Raw genomic sequence first — 22,769 nt, 5'->3', positions numbered from 1 at the left:
TACAAGGGCATGGCTGGGGAAAGCTGCTCAGCTCATGGTATCTGGGAAGCAGAAAAGAAGAAAGAGAGGGAGCAGCCAGGGACAAGGTATAGTCCTCAAGGATACCCTCCCCTGGTGACCCACTTCCTCTAGTCATGCCCTATCTACCTACAGTTACCACCCACACTGTAATAGTCCTTTCAAATTATGAACTCATCAAATGGATTAATCCACTAATCCACCAAAATGGATTATTCCACTGATTAGGTTATAGCTCTTATAATTTAATCATCCCGTTTCTGAACATGGCTGATTCTCTCAATCTTTTGGGAAATATCTTAGATTCAAACCATAACAGATAGTAACCCCAGTGGTGAGTTTATGATGCCCAATAGAATCCTAAGCTTTATAAGGAAAGCTATTTTAAGAAAAGTGTAGTGTTCTATAACCCTTATCAAAAACTCAAGGTGATTTTTTTTTTACCCTGAATATTTATCCAAGACTAGTTGACACATCTCAAAATTCAATAGTTCCTCCAATATTTGAGTCCCTGTTATGAGCAAGGAATGAAGTTATTCAGGAAGAAACACAAAATGATAAGGGAATTAAGAAACCCAGGATAGGAAAAGAAGCTTAAGAGGTGAGACTTCTTTAATCCAAAGGCAAAGGATGAGGGGCACACAAAGTGACTTATTAAAACATGAAGGAGAGTCACAGAATCAGCAAAAACTTCTAACAGTCCTCTCTTTAAAAATTGTGTTAGGTGGGAAAGTGAAATGGGACGCTTTGGCCAAAGGGTCCAAAGTTTCAGCGAGGATAAATGGTTTCTGCCAATAACATAGACAGCATGGCCCTGTAGTTAGGAATAAGGTAGTATATGCTTTTATTCTTAAGACAGTAGATGTGAAGTGTTCTCAGTACACACACACACACACACACACACACACAGGATAACTAGGGGGTGATGTTAGTTAGCTGGTGGTAATCATTTCGCAAAGTATACATATATCAAAACATCACATTTTATGCCACATGTATACAATTTTTATTCCTCACTTATACCTCAACCATGCAGAGAAAAAAAAAACCGTATTAGGAATACAAGAATTCAGGCCAAATGTTATTTGCCTTGAAGTAAAATCAAGACATATACTAAAATGTCCTACTCCACCTGGAATCTCCTTATTCCACGAGCTGGTACAGGTTGAAAAATAAAACTACATCAGAAAAAATCAAATGTTAGTGTAGACCGAATAGTTTAGAACAATTAATGTATTTATGTGTTTGCCTTCTAAACTTGTGCATTTTCTCTGGGGAAGGAGAGGGGATGACAACATCCAGAATAAGGTTTATCAATAGATATTCCATCCCCCTAATTTATTCTTTTTAAAATTACCTTTTATTTTGTAATCCAGTACATGCACATGCACATAGTTTCCAAAGTCAAATAATTTGTGATAAAAAAGGACCCCCTGTTGGTTTCTAGGCTTTTCTCTCAGAGGCAACTAATTTAAATAATTACAACCTTTTCTTTTGCTGTTTATATTTCTAAGTAATGTGCTGTGCTGGTTGTTTACACTATCTCCTGACTTCTTCCCATTAGGGTAACTGAGCATTCCTTCTCTTCCATTCACCCCTCCCTCACCCAACATACACACACACACACACCACCCCACACTTTCTCTCTTCAACATAGTCTTAAGAACCATGATCATGATTTCTTTCTTGTATCATTTTTTCCTAGATTGATAATCTCATTTTTTTCCACTTGCCTAGTTTTCTGTTTATCTGTCACTATTTCTTCTCCAATGCACTGGCAGGTCTTTCAGAAGCCTGTCAATACTTTTCAACTATACAGAACATCCTCTTCCTTTTTTGCCTTCACTCTGGATGCTTCCTCCCCCACCCTCCCCTTCCCTCTACAGGGGTTGCTTTCTTGGCCAAGCACCACATCACATCATTCTCACCTTCCCTTGCACCACACTTTCACTTTGGATTTCAATTTGGATTTCACTTTGGATTTTGCCCAAGAGAATAGACACTCTTGCATTTACTCCTTCCTTTTCTGGGGGACATCCTCCAATTGTTTCTTAAGAAATATTGGAGGCAGCACCATATGACCTAGCTACACCACTCCCCCAAATTAAAGTCATCATGCTACAGAGATATGTACATACCCATGTTTATATCAGCACTATTCACAATAGCCAAACTATGGAACAAGGCTAGGTGTCCATCAAGGGATAAATAGATAAAGAAAATGTGGTATGTATATACAATTAAATTTCATGCAGCCATAAAGAAAAATGAAATTAAGCAATTGTAGGAAAATAGATGGAACTTGGGAACATTATGTTAAGTGAAATAAGTCAAGCTCAGAATGTCAAGTGTCTTTGTTTTCTCTTATTCGTGGAAGCTAGAGAGGAAAAAGGAAAAGAAAAGAGAGGTTGTGCGGAGATGGTAGAGATCTCATGAAATCTGAAGGGAGACTAGTAGAGGAGAGGAGAGGGACCTTGCCTAGGGGAGGGGAGGGGAAATATTAGGTAATGATATCGCCCAACTTATGTTATGTTGTTTGCATATCAACAAATCCCACCATTATGTACAGGAATCAGTTTCTTGAATGAAGAAATTTTATGTTAGAAAAAAAGCTGGAGGTGGAGGCTCAGAAACACTTTCTTTTCTTAAATGAAGATGCAGGGCTTTGCTGCCTCTGGATTTGGTGTAAGATCCAGGAGGGTTGCAGGCGTCTATAATGACTTAAGGACCTAGATGGTTTGTGCCAGTCCTCAGAGTGTTGATACAACTCTGAAGTGCACAGTCATGCACATCGTGAGATTTTTGTTAAGAATGGACAGCAATATATGACAGTGGTCCCACAGGATTTTAATGGAGCTGAGAAATTCCTGTTGCCTCGTGTGATATCTTGACACGCAAGATCGTAGGGCAACACGCTTTTCACATGTCTGTGCTGAAGCTGTGCCTAGGTTTTCCAGTGCACGACCTTCCTTAAATTTCCGTGTCCTTTAACAAAGCCATTGGGAATGTATTGCTGTGTGTGTGTGTGTATGTGTGTGTGTGTGTGCGTGTGTAGGCGTATGTGCATGGACTTGTGTTCTCACTTGGCTCTTACCCTGAAAATTCTGCAAATAGCAAATACCAGTTTTCTACCAGAAGATTTCTGGGTCAGCCTCCTGTTTCCAGGACTTTTCCTCAGCCCCCATTTTCTAAGGATATGTGCCTCCAAGTGTTGCTCTCAGGCATTCGCTGACAAGAACTAGCTGCTTCTCTCTGGAGACCACCTTGTTCCGTCATAGCTGCCCCTGCTTTACTAAGTCTCCATCACACTCTGTCTCCTTTCCATCATCCAAAGGCTACCCCCACCTCCCCTGCCATTCTTAGTCTCAGGGGCTTGATACATTTATTTTCAATTCCACTCTTGCCCCATCAGTGGTAGTTGGGGTAGGAGAGGAGATAAAAGCCTGTGCTTAATTCCATATGTTTACCTTGAAATTTCTTTTGATTTCGTATCACAATTATGAGCTTCCCAGGGGGAAAACCAATTCTCTTATACGTGTCTGTTTTGTAGTGCACCTCCTAGGCACACCACAAATAATGGTCAAATGAATAAATTATTTATGCCAACAGATGTCTCTGAAATCCATTTATTTTAGCTGCTGATGTGATTACTTCTCCTGAGATTATCTTGGGTTAATCTTGAAACGAGGTGAGGGTGCTGATTGCCCCATGAAGGGCTTTCAAACTGACACCTGTAACCGAAGGAGGTATTTTTCTCCATTTTACTTGATTATTTAGTGTGTCAGCATGACAAAAAAGAAGCTTCAATCCATTTCTGCTTCAAAGGTGGTATCTTTCTATTTTTCATAAGGACTTTAGCTATTTAATCTTTACTGCCCTTCTTGAAGGTTGGCTTTCTGACTATTTAAAATGTAATGGTTTGGCACATACAGAGTCCTATCCAAATAATTGTTTCCCGTACTTGGAAAAAAAAGTGTGTGTGTGTGTGTGTGTGTGTGTGTGTGTGTGTGTGTAAACTTTTAAAATATAAATGTGTGTATTTATATACATGTATACACACATATATACACTTTTTTCTTCTTCCTGGTACCCAATATTCTTCTGAGTTGAAATATTAACACTAAATAAAAAGTTGCTTTTCTATATTAAACATTTCTTTTACTTTTCACTTTGTTGTCAGTGACCTTGTTGCTGTGTTCATATGCTTGTCATCTTTCTCCTTGTCCTTTCCCCTCACTCCTCCTCTTTCTTCTCTTCCTTCTTTTAGCCATGAATGATAGCAGGAAAATGGGTTTTGAACCTCTACTTAGTACAAGTATATGCCATTGGAACAAAAGTTTCTGGTCACAATCCTTAACCCTTAACAGGTGTGACTGCTCTGAGGCGTGTCTTCTGTCAGGCTCTGTTTCACTCAAAACAGGCGATTGGGATCTGCTGTTTATTTCACAACACAGGAGGTCACAGCCTGATGTTGCAAAACAGTGCTCCAGGTAGCGTGAAGAGACCCTAAACCACATGTTCATGCTTCCTCCCTCCCTCCCTCCCTCCCTCCTTCTCTTCATTTTGTTGCCAGAATTAAATAACATTGCTTTGAAATCAGAAATAAAGATTAGAGGGTCCTGACAAGGCAGTGATGCTCATTTTTATGTACTCCTTAACTGCCATCTCTATCCTTATGCACGGCTGGCATCTTAGTCCTGTGGCGGGAAGGCATTTGGTCTAGTTAGTTTGTCCTTTTTATTTTTAGAGGTATTTTCATAGCAAAATTAAGTAGAAGGCAGACAGATGTTCCATACACCCCTCCCCCTACACCTGTAGCCTCCCCCACAGTCTCCACCCTGAACCTGGGGGCACCTCTGTGATATCTGATGAACCTACACTGACTCATCATTATCACTCAAAGTCCACTCAGTAGTAAGTCCACCCAAAGCCCTTTAAGGTCCTCTTTTCGTCTTGGACATTCTAGCAGCTGGAAACCTTGGTAAAGCCACACCCCCCGCCGTCACAGCTCACATGGGTACCTTCCCTGCGCCGACAGCCCTCTGCTCAGCCCCACCAAGCTCCTCTCCCCGTCTGATCTCTGGCAGCCACACAGACCCGATTGCTCTTGCCACCCTGCAGGTTCCCCTGAATTGCATGCCATCTCTTTGAGGTATAATTTTATTTGTTGAAAGAACTTTGACATTTACTTAGTATTAGGCCTTGCTGACTGATTTTTATTGAAATCACTAAGATTCTTTTTATTAAGCATTTTTTTTCTAGTCATAGAATCATACATATGAATTTTGGAAAATCCAGTCAAGTACAAAGAAGAAAATAACATTTATAATTCCACTGTTCTAAAATAATGATTATTAATAATTTTAATATTAATAGTAGCAACTATTAATATATAATAACTATTAATAATATATCGCCTTCATATCCTTTGTTTGCAAGTACAGTGCATTTTTGCTATAATGCCTGTTACAGTTTGGACCCGAGGGGGTCCCCAAAAGCTCCTGTGCTGATGCAGGAACATTAGTGGTGACAGAATTCGATTGTGAGGGCTATAACCTGATCAGGCCACCCTTCTTACTGAGTGGCAACTGTAGGCATTAAAAAGTATATAATAAGAAAACACCCAGAATAGTTCAACTCCTGGATCTTACTGAGAATTTGAGGTTCTGCCCTTTGAGGTGAGGAATTGCTCCAGTGGATACTCTGGGGGCAAGGAAGTCTTGATTCTTCTGATATCTTTGGATTTGTGGGATCATCTGTGAACTAGACCCCTCAAAATGGTGACTGGCAGAAGTATCCCCTTTTGAGGTGAGGATGGGAGGTCTTTGTGGAGCGTTGATTTTATGGGAGAGTATTATCAGCCTGTTATTTTTGTTCTTCCCAGAAATATTGCTAAAAAGGGACATTGGGGTGTTCTTTTCTGAAACTGGTGAAGTTTGTTTTTGACATCAACTTGAAGTTGACTATCTCTGCAAATACTGGAAAAAACCCTCCCGTTTGCTTTTTTTTTTTTTTCCCTACTCTCAAGCTAATGCTAATCAAAAACAGTATTTAGTTAACCTCTTGAAACAAGTTAGTCAAGTGTGCCCTGAAGGACTAAACTGATAAATAGGATAAAATTAATTGCTGGAGGCGAATCACTACAATTCATTCTTCCCCGTTGGCTTAAGCTGTGTTTTTGAGATTGGAGAGGTACCGGCCTCCACAGCACAAGCCTGGTTCTTCACTAGAACAGAACTTGAGGACTAGATCTTCCAACCACGTCTTAGGCCATGCAATTCATGGATAAACTTGAGTTGATCTGTTGCTTCTTTTGAACTTGGTGCACATTTTTATAACCTCAAGAACTTGAGGTTTCTGATCTCTCAGTCATTCAATTTTATACTTATAAAATAGCAGTCACTTTCATGATATCTCTGCGAACCAAAAATACCTTCTCCATATGATTCCTAGGAAATATCTACTGTGTTCCATTACTGAGTTATTTATACCTGTGCTGATGGTGAAATGGGTATTTAAGAAAGTGCTCTGTGCAAAGCAGGTATTTAAAATTTCAGTCTGAAGATGGTTTTTCTTAAAGCTGCAGAATAAGGAGGGCTTTTTAATTTGGTTTCTCATCACCAATGGATGTCTTAGTCCTCAGGATCTTGCTATCATAGATATTTTATTTCTAAGACAGAAAATCAGCTATTAAGTCCTCACATTCTGTAGGTTGGGGTTTGGGGAAGCTTTGAAGGAAGAATTGTTTTAGTCTGGGCCCCAGCTATCCCACCTTGGGAGATGTTAGGCCTAAGTTATAACATTTAGAGCCAAATCCTTCAGTAAAAGAAGAGTTAAATATTTGTTAAAAAATTTTAAATGTAATTACTTTTGGTTTCCAGCATATATTTTCCCCTCTATGACACATTTAACCAAAACAATGCATTTTATTTTTTTAAAAACCAAAATAATGATTTTTAAGCCTGACCCTCTAATACTGTGGGTTGAGGAAATTTAATCTCTCCTAAGATAAGCATCAGCCATCTGACAATTTCTGAAAATAAAATCTACCATCCATCCAAGTACTAAAAGTATATTTCTAGATGTTACAATGTCTTCCCCTCATTGAAAGCTTTTAGAATTTATTTAAATATAAACTTTCATTGCAAATATACATTTTGAAACATTTGAAAATAAAATCAGGCTGCTTCCTAGTATAGCCATCATGCTATCTAAATTGTTAAAAAAAAATCTGCCGCGATGCCAAGGACAGTTGCAACTTGAGATGGCTGATCCAAAGCTCTCAGCCAAGGAGCCCACAAAGTAGAGTGCAGAGCTCAGATTTAAGACCTAAATATGGTCCCCTTCTCGGTTTCTCTTTCCCCTACCTCATCCTTATTTTCTCTCCTTCTCTCCTTTATTTCTATATCATCATTATGTTTCTATAATTGTGATCTGTAACTAGGATGTAACTTTTAAAGTAAATCCTTCCACTGATTTTAACATTCTCCCTGCCCTGCTTATTTTCTTCAAGGACTACTACTACTACTCCCTTGATATATTTGTCATTAAATGATTCTTGAAGTCTTAAAAAGGAATTGAAGTTTAAAACAGAATCCATCCCCTATAATAGAAGTAAGCTATGTTTGTGATGTGCACATCACTTTTTTTCTCTGATGGGTTGCATGTCATTTGTCAAATGAGATGATTTTCATGATAATGTTTCTCATCTGTTCTCATTTATATTCCCCTGTGAACCCCACTGAATTTCTGTGTCTCTGCAGAATGACTCGGTTGACCAAGTTCTGGTTTTCCCTGTTTTTTTATTTGTTCTAGATACATTTCATATTGCTCTTCAGTCGACAAGGGAAATTGCGGCTGCAGAAATGGTACACCACCCTCCCCGACAAAGAAAGGAAAAAGGTCACTCGGGAAATTGTTCAGATTATTCTCTCTCGTGGTCACAGGACAAGCAGTTTTATTGACTGGAAGGAGCTAAAACTTGTTTATAAAAGGTGTGAGTAATTTTATAAGAACTGGATTTCTCACTGTTGCTTTGGTTTGTTCTAATCGTGAACATATTAGGTTACAACACCTGAAGTCTTGGAAGGCTGAGGCTCAGATATTTGTACCTTTAAGCCAACTAGCCAAGAACTCTTATTATTAAAATGACTTCCATGGGCTAGGATGGATTCTAAAGACTAGTACCGTATGTTGATTGTGCATAGATGGATTCAGGAAATATTGGATGAACCCCTGTCATATTCCCGGCATTCTGACTTATGGCCACAGATACAGACAAGTAACTCTCCTGCTGTCACAGAGTGTACTCCTTGGTTTAAGTAAGATATTTTAGTAAGTAACATGCTATGGAGACAATTCAGGCTCATGTGCTAGAGAGATGGGGACTGTGTTTACTGGAGCAGCTTTTTATATACATATTATTCATATTTGTACTTGGGTAAACGGAAGACACAGTTCAAGGAATTAATTTCCAGTCACAGTAACTGACTGGTAATTGGTAGAGCCAGAACTCAAATCTGGGTTTTTCTGGCTTTAAAGCCTATATATTCTTTTTACTGCATCTGTTTGAAACGGTAAGACTATCCTAGAAAGGAATCTCTATAAATGAGAAAACTGAGCCCTGCGAGGGAGTGATTTTGCCCATGGAGACCAGAAGCTTGATGCCTGAGTAGGACCAGAACATGGCCAACCTGACTGAACCTGCATCCAGCCTCACACCGTGGTTTCCAGGAGGAAAGCAAACATTAGAAGTGTCCTTGCAGAGGGTGCTTATAAAACCTAGAAGGAAAAATGGAGGTGACCTCTGCAGACTGATATTTAATGGAGTAAGTTAGCATCAGGTGCTGATCCTTCTGCTGGGTCCACGCTCAGAGCTGACAAATTGAGGGATGTCTACCGAAAGACTGAAGAGCCTTATGAAGTACCAGGGCACGAAGCAAGGGCCCCTGAGAGCATGGGTCAGGGCTTTGGATTTTACAAAGCACAGTTTATAAGCTGGAGAGAATTTTACTCACCCTGATTTCCAGGGACCAAAGAATTCTGTCCCCCTGATAATAGCTCTTCAAGGTAAAATTGTGTTGAGAGCCTTTCATGTAATTAACAGAAGTGATGTGATCACCACAATGTTTGTATATATTCTGTTTCATATTTAGGGAGCATATTGGATGTGATGAATAATAATTTAATTCTTGGAAGGGGAGACTCTCTGGAGAAGTGGAGGGGACTGTGTATTCATTGGGAAAAACCATCTTTTGGTTGTTTAACGTCTCATCCTGTTTTGCTTTCTTTATTTTTTTCAAGGTATGCTAGTTTGTATTTTTGCTGTGCAGTAGAAAATCAAGACAATGAGCTTTTGACACTAGAGATCGTTCACCGTTATGTGGAGTTGCTGGACAAATACTTTGGAAACGTAAGTGTTGCTCTGCTCTGTTAGACTCAGTCTCCATCTCAGCTCCTGCTTCAGTTCTCTCTCTTATTACACTCCTTCTCTCTCCCAAGTCTGAAATATGAATTGCATTTGTTCCCAGGATAGTACGAGTCCACCTTGGATCGGAACACAGCTTTTCTCCCTACCTGTTATTCTTAGTAAATGAAAGACAAACCTTTCTGGAGGGGGTGGGTCTTTACCTTTTTCACTGAACCAGAACTTAGTCATGGAGGGTCCTTGATGCTCTCTTCCTCATTCCTTACTGGCTTTGATATCTCTCTTCCTTTTGACTTTTTAGCCCTTTTCTGGCCTTTTATCCCATGCTACAAATATTCTTTAATGTTGTTAATATGTAAGGAAAAATAAAACACCAAACAGAAAAAGCCCAAATCCTTTCTGTTCACGTTGCTGTTCCAGAATCCTTTTGCATTTGCTGCCAAGTAACATACTATACCAATATTATCCTTATTTCATATCATACCCGATCTGCCTGAACCTTCAGCCCATTCATTCAACATTAGCATACAGCAGGGGTTCTGTCTTTTCTGCTCCAGAGAGATCACAAAGCCACCATTGAGCTCTCCCTGCTGGTCAACACCAGTGACATTTCCTGAGTCCCCACCTTCCCTCCCCTCTCTGCAGCCCTGGATCCTTCCTCATTGCAATGTGTTCTTTAAGTTCCCTCCTCTTTATTTTGCCATGGCAATGATTTCTGCTGGCTCTTGTCCTTTGTATCTTGCCCTCTAAATGCCCTGCTTTCCTTCCTACTCTCCTGGTGTATCTACTGACTCTCTCTCCTGAAATCCTTCACCAGCTGGCTCTTCTTTGCATCTCTGGTGATGGGCTTCACTGGGCATCTCACAGTCTAGAACCTACCTGTTCTATCTTGAGGTTGAAATTTATTATGTTCCAGAATTCTCCGGTGCCCAAGGATAGGGTTCTTTTATTTTTTTTTTCCTACCCTTTTGTAGAATCTACCTCTGTCTATTCAAATTAGACTACCATCCATCTCTTCCCTTCCACTCTCACTAGCAGAGGTTCACTTGGGATTTCAGTTTTGCCTTCCTTTCTAAACTTCCCATTGGGTCCTTTCTGTTTCTGGGTTGTTCTGTTTCTTTCTTGGCCGTCTTTCTTAGGCATGGCCTCCCTTTGCAGTCATTTTTCATTATCTGTCGTGAATAGAATTCAAACCTCCTAGGTTGGCATTTCAGCTTTCAGAACTCAGTCCCTGGCCGTTCCTCCAACCTTGTGATGTTCCTACTGCGCATACCTGCCATCGCCAGTCCTTCAGGACATGGCACAGGTCAAAGCACTCCTAACACAAGAGCTGCCTCACCACCAAGTTGCAAGTCACTGAAGTCCTGACTTTGTCTTGTTTGTTTTCTTCCATCCATTGTAACCAGCTCTGAGCCAGATTTTAGCCAATCATTTAATCTAGTTCACCATTTCAAGAAACATATCATTGGATTTGGAAAATGTCTTTCTCTCGTAATATTCTCTGCCCTATCCTCTTGCTCACTAAAGACTTTTTTTTTTTTTTTTTAATCAAGAAAAGTTAGGAGAATTTGTTCCCAGAAGAGTCTTCTGTGTTCCCTGTAATGGAAAAAGCAGTTTTTGCAGAGTTGATCAGGGCTTTATCAGATTTGTTGCAATAGTTTTCTTAAGAATGAGTCCTGGGAGAGGTTCTGAAAGAATTTTCTCTCCTTCCCTTCCCCCACCTTTTCCTCCCTTGTAAATGATGTTTTAGTCCTAAAATGCTGCTTCAAGGATTTTAATTGTGGGTCGATATGGAAGTAATAAGACAGCTATGCCATTTTTTCTTTTTCCTTCTCCTGCTTCACCGAGTTTTCATTTTTTAAAGAGTGATTTACAGATGTAAAGTAACGTTTCAAATGTGAGATAATTTAACACTTTCTTTTATTTCTATGAATTCTAGCATTTTGCTATTTTTCCTTTGAAATAAACTACAGACATGGCCCTTTGCAAGGGTCTGGAAGAGTTTTCTGAAGTCCAAAATTTCCCATCACCTGTCTTCTCTCCCTTGTTTCTGAACTCTGATTTGACCTGTTCTGTTTTCTTAGATTAAACCAAGGGTGATAATGTGAACTGAGGCTGAGTTTTGATCTCGGTGTATCTAACCGAAATTCAACCAAGTATTTCAGAGCATGTCACATCTCGAGAGAATTTGAATGACCTTCACCAATGTTTTGTCCAGTCAAAGTAGAAGGAAAGTCAGAGTGAATTCCCAGCTCTCTAACATTAATTTTCCAGCCTATTCTGGTATCCTTTAGAAGCTCGATCTTTGTCATGAGCCAAAATGTAATTCACTAAAAAAATCAATGAATCTTTGATTAAGCTAAGAGCAGCTAAGAGCCCTTCAAGGCTCTGTGCCCAGTAGGTGTTCAATTCTTATTAATTAACAGTGATGAGCAAAGTGCCGATTTTCATTGACATCATCTCAGAAATAATATGTCTTTTCCTCTTGTGTTCCCTTTAACCATGCCCTTTTATTATCCAAGGTAAAGCATTGTCCTTAGCATCTCTTATAACTCAGGCAAATATTATCTTCCAAAGACAGAGAAATCAAAATCTCTGGTTTTACTAATTTAAGTTATGTATTTTTTAGCACTTTTCAATTCCAAGGAGATTTACAAGGATTAACTAGTTAATCTTTCGATCTTCAGTAAGTAGCATTAACCCCAATTTATAGAGGCTAAGAAGAAATGCCTTAGAGTCTCACAGTAGATAAGCGTCTGTTTGAGGATTTAGATACCTACCAAACTTTCCATTACTGATTGTGGTATGAAGTTTTACTGATGCACTCAGAGTACCCAGATGTGGCCATCCCAGCAAGTTTTTGAACTTCATGTAGGGACCACTAAGCATCCTGCCGAGTCCTGTTGTCAGCTTGTACTAACTCACCCATGATTTAAGACCCATCATCTATCTCCATTTTACAGATGAGAAAAATGGCATTCAGAAAGGTTAATAGAAGTATTTGCTTTGCTAGCCTCATGGAGCTGCTCGCTATGAGGGTCAAAGAGAAAGTAAAGAGCAAAACTTTATAAACTCTAAATTGCCGTATAGTCATATGTTGTATTATAACTTTTTATTTTATACATAGCTTTATAGTATTTATGTAGTTTCTTATTGTCTGAAGCATTTTCTGCATGCAGTTTGAATTTTTTTGTATTGACGTTGGAACAAAATTCAGTTAAGGGCAGGTGCTTTTAGACTCTACTCAAAAGGATTTAGTTGGTGAAATGCCAGAAATAACTTCACTGCAGCAGGGCTTCTGCCAAAAGAAAAGACCCACAAGCCGTGTTATAGTAAAACACAAGAAGGAAGTCAAGATTCTGCTGTTGTCAACTTTATTCTTGATGCTATAGATAACATAAGGAAAAAATGAGTACAGAGGTTCATGTTATATTAACATGGTGCAGGAAGCCACAGGTGTTCACATAATTAGGTAGAGTGGAGTCTTGTAAGCATTGAGGCAGAATCTTGAGGAATTTAGAAGTATTTGAGTAATGAAGCAATAACTGAAGAAACTTGAATTTTGCATAAGGTTCTCCAGGGATGTTATCTCTTATTCTCAGTTGGAGTTAGTCTCAAAGATTAACCAGAGAATAGCATTTTGAAGTTGCTGTATACGAAATATTTGCTCATTATCAGAATTCTCCATAATGACAATGAACTTGTTTATTCATTTCTCTCAATGATCTAGAGGTAGTAACTGTATATCAAAGTATGTATGTTTTTATGTAACTGGATCTGCATACCACCTTACCTTATTCTTATCCCTTGAAACTAGGTGCAGTAAATTTGTTGCCCCATGGCTACTGGAGGAGACCCCACGGGCCTGGGGATAGGTGCCGCTCTCAGAGTGGGGTGTCACAAATTCCTAGAGAACTTGCATTAGTATCTGTTGGGTCCACTTGCTAGACTCTGATTGCTGGTTTGTCCTGATGAGGCTCCCGTCTATCTTGGATTCCTGATGTACATCCACCTTGCACCCTAAGGCTCCTTTGCTATCGCTCCTGTAACTCCCGACTTCTGCCTCTCCTGACCTCTGGTAACTGCTTACTTCTCATACCCTCTTTCCTGTGTGTGGATGTCTAATCTACTGTGATTTCTTTTTGTTTAGTTATATTGCTGAAAATTACAAAGTAATGCACATTTTTCATGTCCTTCAAGACATACATAATTTTTATTCTTAGATAAATGGGATTGCATTATGCATGTGACTCTGCAACTTTTTTTTTGTTGTTGTTGTTGTTGTTGTTCCTTACAAGTCTATCTTGAAGCTCTTTCCATATCTATCCCTGTAAATCTCCTTCTTCCCAATACCTATATAGAATTCCCATGCCCCTGTGGGTGTATACATATTTTATTTTAACGACTTCCTATGGATAGAATTTAAGTTGTTTCAAATTATCATTAAAAATGATACTATAGGAAAGGCAGCAGAACACATCAGACACTAGTATGGCAATATGTAAAAAAGTGGATGTGTAACCGATGTGATTCTGCAATCTGTATACAGGGTAAAAATGGGAGTTCATAACCCACTTGAATCAAATGTGTGAAATATGATATGTCAAGAACTATGTAAAGTTTTGAACAACCAATGATAAAAAAAATGATACTACCATAATCTTTGTTGTTCATTATATTTGGTACACTGGTTTGAGTATAATATGAGAAATTCTTTGTGGAAGTTTTACAATGTTTACAATTGATAGATACTACAATTTGACCCTCTGAAATAGTCTATAAAATCCATAAATTCCACTCACAGTGGGTGCAAAAACCTATATATCCATACGTTAGCAGCAGTGAATGTTGTTTTAATTTACATTTGCATTTCTCTGATTGCTAGCGAGCTACAGGCCGCATTAAATGTGTGCTGGCATTTTCCCTTTCTTGCTTTGTCTGAACTGTTTCTTAAACAGTCTTTACTTTAAAATTTTTTTTTTCCAATTGCGATACTAATCTTAGATATTTGCAAGGATTCTTTTTGTGTCATGGACACTATCTCCTTCCCCTTCCCCATCATCATTTATGTTGCAGATCTCCTCCCTGGTGTGTGCTGTAATTCCCCCTTGTTTATAGTGGTGCATGGTGCACACTGTTTTCTGATCTGTCCAGATTTTCACTTGGAAAACTTCATTCCACTCTCATTCAAATTCTTACAATGAGAAGTAAAACAAAGAGTTCATAAACTGTGGACATACCCTTTTATCATGCCATTTTCTCCCTGATGGGGGATCTCAAGAGGGAAACCTATTGGTCTGGGAAGTGATAGGGTGATGTTTTAGTGGACAGATTTTAATTTTAGAATTATTCATATATGTTTATGTGGGCACACACATACACACATAAAGAGAGACTCTTGAGGGAGGAAGGGATAAATACAGATAATCTATTTTCCTCTCTATCTGCTTATTGTTGATGAATGCTGTTTTCTAATGAATGAGGAGATTGTAACCTTTGCTGATGAGTTAGATGAGTTTTTCTGAGCTGGCCATCCATTACAGTGGCATTCTATCCATTTGTTCATATGCTTCTAGATTCAATTCTATCTGTCAACATAAACCAGTTCTGTGTTGTAAGTTTATTGACCTGAATTCTAAATATATGGAGCAATTTGCTAAAATATTGACACCCATTTTATATAAAGTTATAGCATTTGGTGGAATCAGAGAATTGTTTATCTGGGGAGTCATTAATCCCTGGTGTGATAAAAACAAGGCTGTATGATAGCCAACTCATTCATTTACTCCAGATTCATTGCATTCCAAAATTATTGTGCTCCACTGTGTGCCAGATTCTAGGGACATAAAGCTGACTGAAACAGGGTCTCTGCCTTACGGACAGTAGGTTAGAACACACCAGTGCCCAGATGTGAGAACGGAGGGGAAGCCATGTGGAATCTGAATGGGAAGAGGATTTGGGGAAATCATTGCATCTGAGACTTTTCAGTTTGGCTTTGAAATATGAGCTTGGTTTTGCCAGCAGCAAGATAAAAGAAAGGGCATTTGGTAGAACATTCTAGGAATTGCTGGAATGTGCCAGGGCGAAGGCATGAAAGAACATGGCAAGTTTGTGGTACCTGTGGCTGTAGCTCAGGAGAAGCATGGGCACAGGAGAGCAGAGAGCAGGGCCTGGATGGATAGTCAGATCCCTGTGTGCTCGTAAGGAACTGAACCTGGTCCTGAACATGACCTCATGCCAGAGAGGTACAAGATCAGTGTTTTAGCAGTGTGAGTGATGGATGGTTCTGAGCAGGCACAGACACCACCTGGAAGCTCATCACAATGGGCCCAGTGAGGGGTGTTGTAGGTCTGAGCAGCTGTGAAGTGGAACAGGGGGTGTGGGGGGGATTGTGGGAGGAGAGAGGGAAGGATAGGGATTATTTAGATGGTAGAGTCAATAGGAATTGGTTACTAAAGGGGAGGGCAAGCCCAAGGGATGGAAAGGAATGAGGGGAGGGTAAAATGAACTGAACTCTAGAAGGGGTTAGATTGAGCAATTAGGAAGAGTTCAGATCGATGTGTGGCATGGCGATCTGGATGGAGGAATATCCAGGTAGAAATGTCTACCCTGATACCCCAGATGGAGATCAGGCTGGACATCAGAGTGTGTTGAGCCACTTGGGTGCTGGACAGAGCTCTGAGAGCCCACGAGATCGTCTGGGCGAATGTGAATATTGCAAAGAGAAGAGGCTGTGCTGAGGAACAGAATATTTAAGGAGAAGATAGATGGCCAGAATCTAGGCAGTGTGTGGCAGAGATGTCATCTGTTCTGATGATTGATAGGTCCCAAGTACTCATAAATATTTCTTAATTGGGGAGGAGGAGACAAATCATCTGAGGAGCCTGAGAAAGAATCATCAGAGATAGAGGTGGACAGGCATTAATGAGCATGCCAAGGTCAGGGGAGCAAGGGAGAGGAGGTTCAGGAGGCAGATTGGTGAAATGTATCAGATGCTCCTGAGTGAGGTCAGGGTGGTGGAGGACTGGAGACTTTGAATGAGCCAACAAAAGAGGGCAGCTCTAGGTGGGTGGGTGTACTATGGGTACAAAGAGAAGGTCAGGTGTCAAAATCTTTGGAATAAGGCAGAAGACCCACAAGGATAGTGCTTGAGCTGCTGTCTGGTGGAAGCCTAGGAAATGAGCCCGATTTGGAGTATGACAGTAGCCTTGACACTTTCTATACTTACACACTGAGATCTATCAGACTCTGCATTAGTCTGTGACAGTGGTTCTTAATGTGAAGTCCAGCTGGCCAGAAGCATTCTCTAGGAATCTGTTAGGGTGGCACTCTGGCCCTGACCCAGAAACCCTGGGGATGGGGCTTCTGGGAGAGGTTGATACACTCTAAATTTTAAAAAACATTGTTTTGTGGGCTAATTTTGAGAAAAATTAGCATTTTTGAGCTAATTTGCAGAGTGAGCTTTTAAAGCTAGGAGAAAGTCCTAAAGCCAAGATTTTCAGACCAAAGGGTAGGAGAAATGAAATTCTGCCCTTGTGCCTGAAACGCAGCCAGGGTTCAATTATTTGCTGCAGGTGGGTAGAGGAGCTGAGTAGCCTCCTTCTTCCACTGAGTCTCAAATTTCTTGTTGCAGCATAAAATATTATTTTCTAAGGACAAGGTCTGCTTTAATAGAATGTGGTTTTACTTTTATTAAGGGCCTGGGATTCCTTAGTTCTACTTTTCTGTGCTTAAAATACCATCTGATCCTCCCGTCTTTGGGTGTGCATGGGTGCAGCTGTGGGAAAGCTGGGGCTGCTGGGGAGGGTCTCCACTGCTGCTGCTGCCACTTTATCAAAACATTTGTTTTTGTCCCACCAGGTCTGCGAGCTGGATATTATCTTTAATTTTGAAAAGGCATATTTTATCCTTGATGAATTTATAATAGGTGGAGAAATTCAGGAAACATCCAAGAAAACTGCTGTCAAAGCTATTGAAGACTCTGATATGTTACAAGAGGTCAGTACAATTTTCCGTGCCATAGGAAAAGATGATGATGATGGTGGTGGTGACGATACTGTTAATAAGATTACAGGGTAGCCCTGTAATCCCAGCTACTCAGGAGACTAAAACAAGAGAATTGCAAGTTCAAGGCCAGCCTGGGCAATTTAGTGACACCCCATCTCAAAAAATAAAATGGGAATGTGGTCAAACATGACCTCAGGTTCAAAAAAATATTATATTAACCACCATTCTGTTGGTACTTTGTGCTGAGTATAGTTTCTAAGCAATTCACATGTATTAGCTTGTTTCTTTCAGTAACTCTAAGAAGTTACTGTTACTCCATTTTACAGATGAGTAAATAGAGGCATCAGAAGATTAATGACCTGCTCAGGTTTACACAGTTAATAAATGGGCAATACAGATTTGAACCCAAGCAGATGGGTCCTGTTTGGATGAACATTTTAGTGTTAGGATATCTCACTATCAAAAAGGTATCAAATTCTTGGTGTTATCCTTTGAAAAAATAATGTTATGGGATGTATAAAAAGACTTTCACTGAAATATCTGTGCTGCCTGAGAAACGAGAATAGCAGTACATAGTTATTTCATTTGCCAGGAATATTAGGTCTTTGTTATTGAACATGGCATTTATCATTTTAATTAAAATTTCTTACACCTCCTGGGAAGGCCAAACGTGTGCTCCTGTTTGCATAAATAAATTGGAAGCACTGTGGATGCTTGCTGAGATATAAATGGGCTCTGAAGAATCCATTTGGTACTGCTCCTGACTCTCTGTGATTCTTATATTGTGGGATTTTTCTTTTAGTAGCAGCCCAGATTTGCATCATATCTAATGGGGAACTTAGCCTATGCTACCTCCTTCAGTCCTCCCATGGACACTGTGATAAAGAGCAGTTAGATCCACTGACCTCTGCTCTCCAAAACCAGATGATTTGATCAGCCCGGGCTCAGGCATGTGCCTGGGGGGGGGTGGGGTTGGGTTCCATCCCAGCTTGGCCAAGGCTAGGTCCTTCTCCCAGAGTGTCAGTGGGGTCTTTGCATCTTTGTTTTCATAACAGCAGGTCAAAAGGATCCAGAGCATCCTTAAGTACCTTCTTAAAATTGGCATTAAAGCCATTCTTTCTGCTCTTTGGAAATAAGAGGCTGATTAAGTTAACAACATTAGGAATGATTTCCAGCATGTTTGGTACTCCTTTGAGCTGATTTCTTGCTCCTGCTCATGGAGGGCATCAGTCTCTAGGGGAGTGGACCTGAAAAAGGACACCTATTTGAGTGAGCACCCATAAGCAGCTCCGTGTGCCTCCATGTGAGGCCATGCATTTATTACTAGAGGTGTTCTCACCTTAAAAATGCATTTCAATTCTCTGAGGTTTACTTGGCTCTCTCCAAAATGCCACTGGAAGGGGATTTTTACAAGGTACTAGAGAAATCTGTGGTTTGGAAATCCCATGGAATCTCATATTTTGTAAAATATGCTGGAGGAGGAGTAGCGAGGGTGAGAGGGAGAGGTTATTTAAAATGCTGTCCTTAGGGTACCTAACGTGGAATCTCTATACAGGAGGAAAAGACTCCTCACAGGGTCTTTGGTGCTTCAATAATTAAAGCTTCCTGAATTGGGGCCAAGACAGACCTGGATTATTTTGAAATTTCCCCTTTCTGTAGGAAAGAGAGTATTAAAGAGATTGTAGTGAATGTGGTGTTTCTAGTTTCATCTAAATATGAAAAGCAGGTATTTTACGAGTAAATTCTTTCACATTAAGGGACATGATAGTTCAAGTCCCTGGTGATTGAGTGGACAAACTTGATGGGTGGGTCTCAGGGACCTGCATTTAACCCTATGTTCCCCAGTAAGTAGCAATGTCATGCTGCCTTTAAATAGCTCTGATTGAATAAATAGCACCCACCAATAGAGAAAGTGTCACTAGTGTCTTTTTTGGGCTCTGGTACTCCCTTCAGTGAAGTTCATGGGCATTTTGGTGAGCTTGCTGAAAATTAACTTTATCTATCTTGCCTGATTCACAAAGTTTAGAATGAGTAGGAGAAAATAATTGCATAAAGGCAAAAAAGGAAAAAAAAAGTGCTTTCTTGATTCCCTGTCCTTTGGACCTAAGCAAATGTTTGTTGTTACTGTAGGCTAGGAAAGGTCTTCATGACATTGATTTTACTTTAAGAACACAGTACCTTCTCCAAGTAGGTCCGGAGTCTTTTCCTCAATCTACTTAATAAATTAAGTTTTTTAGGATAAAAATAAATAAATAAAAGCTGTCTTTACTCATTTAATAAGACCTCATGGTCTCAGAGTCTCAAAGCTCTAGATGCTCCAGGCTTATTCTGAGTGTACCAGGGCTAGATGTTGACAATAAGGAAAGTCAAAATTTAATTGGTTGAGGATGACTTATTTGGGAGGGAGTAACAAGGTGGATAGGGGATGACATAAAGTTGTTAGAAACAAAGGAAATTCCAACTAAGAGATAACTACCCACAGGGATTGCAATTCCTAGAATTACCAGTAGGGGCAGTCATCAGCAGATGTCTTACACAAAGAGATGACATAAAGAAGGGAGAGTCAAATGGTATGTGAAAGCAACCTGCTCAGTGTGCCCCTACACTGTCACCATTCTTAGCACATTAACAGCTAAGCCAAACCAGAGTGCAGTAGGCATAGCATGTACAGTGAAGAATGCACAAGATGCACACCACAGTGCTAGACAGAGCCAGAAGGTGTCCCAAGGTAACACTCCAGCCCTCTTCTTGCAAAGGTAAGGGCACACCTCTTTAGGGATGTTTCTGTCTTAAAAGTCTGCTCCAAACCTTTCAAGTGACAAACTCAAGAAAATACCACCTCTGAGGTTGCTGGTTCATGTAGATTGAGTGACAGTTGGGCTCAGGCAAGGCAGTCAGCACAGCAGTCAGCAGCCTGTGTCATCTGGTAGTGTGAGCAGTGCTGATAGCTAGAGGCCAGTGAGCCCCGAAGCCAGTGAGGTGTCAACTCCAGGGCCTTTGACTGACTCAGGCTTCTTCAAGACTGCAGAAAGGAACTATGTACTCATATTGTCATGCATTTTAGTCAAATTTGCAAAAGGAAGGTATTTTATATAGCCCTACAGTGAATCTAAGATATGTTAGAAGAGCATTGGCCATTAATCAATGAGAATAGCATGCTATTCTGGATTTTGTTATATTTGCCATCTTTTAAATATTAATAACCTCTCATCATTTCAAGTAAACTTTATACTTAATTTTATATTTGTAATTTTGTGTTCCTTTCAAAGGGTATGAATTCCATGTTTCATAAAACTGTCATGGTCTGTTAGCTGGCATGATACCCCAGCTAAGTTAAAAGACATGGGTGACATCTTTAGGAGGAGATACAGGACAGAAGCCTTAAGGATATGGGCCTCTATTGGCCAATGCTTTTTAGGAGGCCTAAGAGCTTTTGAAGAAAGTGTGGGTGATTTAGTAGCAGTATTTTCAGCAGAAGATCACTGAATTCTAGAAGGCAGATAGAAGCAGTTAGAAAAGCTGATTTCTAACTACGGTCTCCCCCTGGTGATCTTGGTTGGCTATGACCTTGGTCTATTTGGCTCATGCTGTCAGTGTCTCTCCTGGCAGGTTCGAATGAGTCACAGACGCTGAGGTCTGAACTTAAGAACAAGTGAGGAAGGGGTTGCTAATAGAACTGCTGGCAACTCAGCACAGAAGAGGCAGGGTATTGCCCAGGAAAGACTTGCTGCCCTTCTGAGCTCTTTTATTGATTCAACCTGGGGCTATGGTGTTTCTCAAACAACATATGGTATTTGTGGTAGGAGGGAGGGCGATGGAAAGTCAACCCATCTTGTACAGTATAGTACTTGCAACATTACTGTATCTATGATTGTGAATCTCTTTAAACACTTTTTTAAAAAAAATGCTGGAAAAGAAATATGGAGCTGTCTCTTATTGGCAAACTTGGTAACTGATGAGTAGGATGAAAAACCATGATTTGTATACTTAGGAGGAAAGCCTTTCAAAACCCATGGCCACCGTTCTGCAGAATCATGATGTATGTATCATTTATGTCTTGGCAGTAAGTGTGCCAAGGATGTTCTGCACAGTGTAGGGAGCAGGACATGTGCTCTGCAAGTGCCCTTCAGGCCTCCCTAGACACATTCCTGGATGCGGTCCTCATGATTCTTTAGCAGACACATTCACCTTGAGTCAACAGTGCTTCTTGGCAGGTGTGGTTTCTGCTTTTCTCTTAGCAGACACTCATCGGATGATCAAGCTTAGCTTTTCCAGCCATAAGGTCATGTGTACAAGTGATGCTTAAACTTCAAACCACCTTTCTCTATCAGAAGGCAAAGATTTATGTCCACAAATGCTTTTGAAAACTTTTTTCAATAATGGCAAAATATATCCAAAAGAATGAAAAAGATTTTACTGTTTGCTACAGAATGCGGCTTAAAGGGAAAATTGTTCTAATTCATTGTTCTCTTTCAGACAATGGAAGAATACATGAACAAACCTACATTTTAACTGTACATCTACTTGAAGACTCCGAGTGCTATGAATTATAAATTTACAAACAAGCAATGCCTTACAGTCAGTCTTGACAAAGCCTCTGGCACCATGCCAAAAATAACTTAAAGGGATTCTTTGTTAACTAGCACAAATTGAAGTCATTTAACATGATATATTTATAATTGCTACACATCTGTATTATACTATATATGAGTACATTTTGTGTGCCTGGTTTCTTGAAACGACTGTTGAATAACCCAATGGATGAATAGTTGTTTGCAATGTTTTAACTCCATGTGATATATTAAAGCTAATTTTGAAAAAAATGATTGCAGTATATTTGCATTGCATTTGACCTCCTACTGACAGGTTGAAAACTGTATTGTTGATAACCTGTGCTTCTGAAAGTAAAGTATATATTATTAATGCCTTTCCTAAATATTTAATTTTTAAAAGTATATATTAATTCAAACTTATGTTAATAGTTGAGTTCATACCTAATGCTGGATATTTTTCAAATACTTAATAATACTGTAATTTCAGACCAGATACAATGTATCTTATTTTAATGTTCTGAATTCATTTATTTTTTGAGCATTGGAATTAGAGACGATAACCAAAGAAAGTATAGAACTTAACAAGTGTTCTTGAGGCTTTAGGAGCTGCTACCTAGGCTGAGGTTTTAATTTTACCTTTTAATTGAATATAAGGGACATTCCAGTAAGGTTATGTTTTCTACAAACTCTATATATTTATTAAGATTTTTAGAGATCCAGAGATCTAGTGTCTATGACATTCTTTATTATAAAAATAGTATATT

At 39.6% G+C, this 22,769-nt stretch overlaps 1 protein-coding gene across 1 annotated transcript in view; it reads left to right on the top strand.

Moving 5' to 3' along the window:
- Ap1s3 (adaptor related protein complex 1 subunit sigma 3) overlaps window positions 1–22,172 on the top strand; it is a 51,961-nt gene extending 29,789 nt beyond the window's left edge. Inside the window, exons 2-5 of the mRNA XM_026390447.2 lie at window positions 7,834–8,012; window positions 9,322–9,430; window positions 17,306–17,443; window positions 21,929–22,172. Coding sequence (XP_026246232.2) covers window positions 7,834–8,012; window positions 9,322–9,430; window positions 17,306–17,443; window positions 21,929–21,964 — 462 coding nt within the window. The 3' untranslated portion in view covers window positions 21,965–22,172. The remainder of the gene's footprint in view (window positions 1–7,833; window positions 8,013–9,321; window positions 9,431–17,305; window positions 17,444–21,928) is intronic.
- The last annotated feature ends 597 nt before the right edge of the window (window positions 22,173–22,769 follow it).

Source organism: Urocitellus parryii, chromosome 1 (genome assembly GCF_045843805.1).
Source record: "Urocitellus parryii isolate mUroPar1 chromosome 1, mUroPar1.hap1, whole genome shotgun sequence".
NCBI lineage: Eukaryota > Metazoa > Chordata > Mammalia > Rodentia > Sciuridae > Urocitellus > Urocitellus parryii.
The sequence above is the reverse complement of the archived record's forward strand: the minus strand, read 5'-3'. Positions and strand labels throughout refer to the sequence as shown.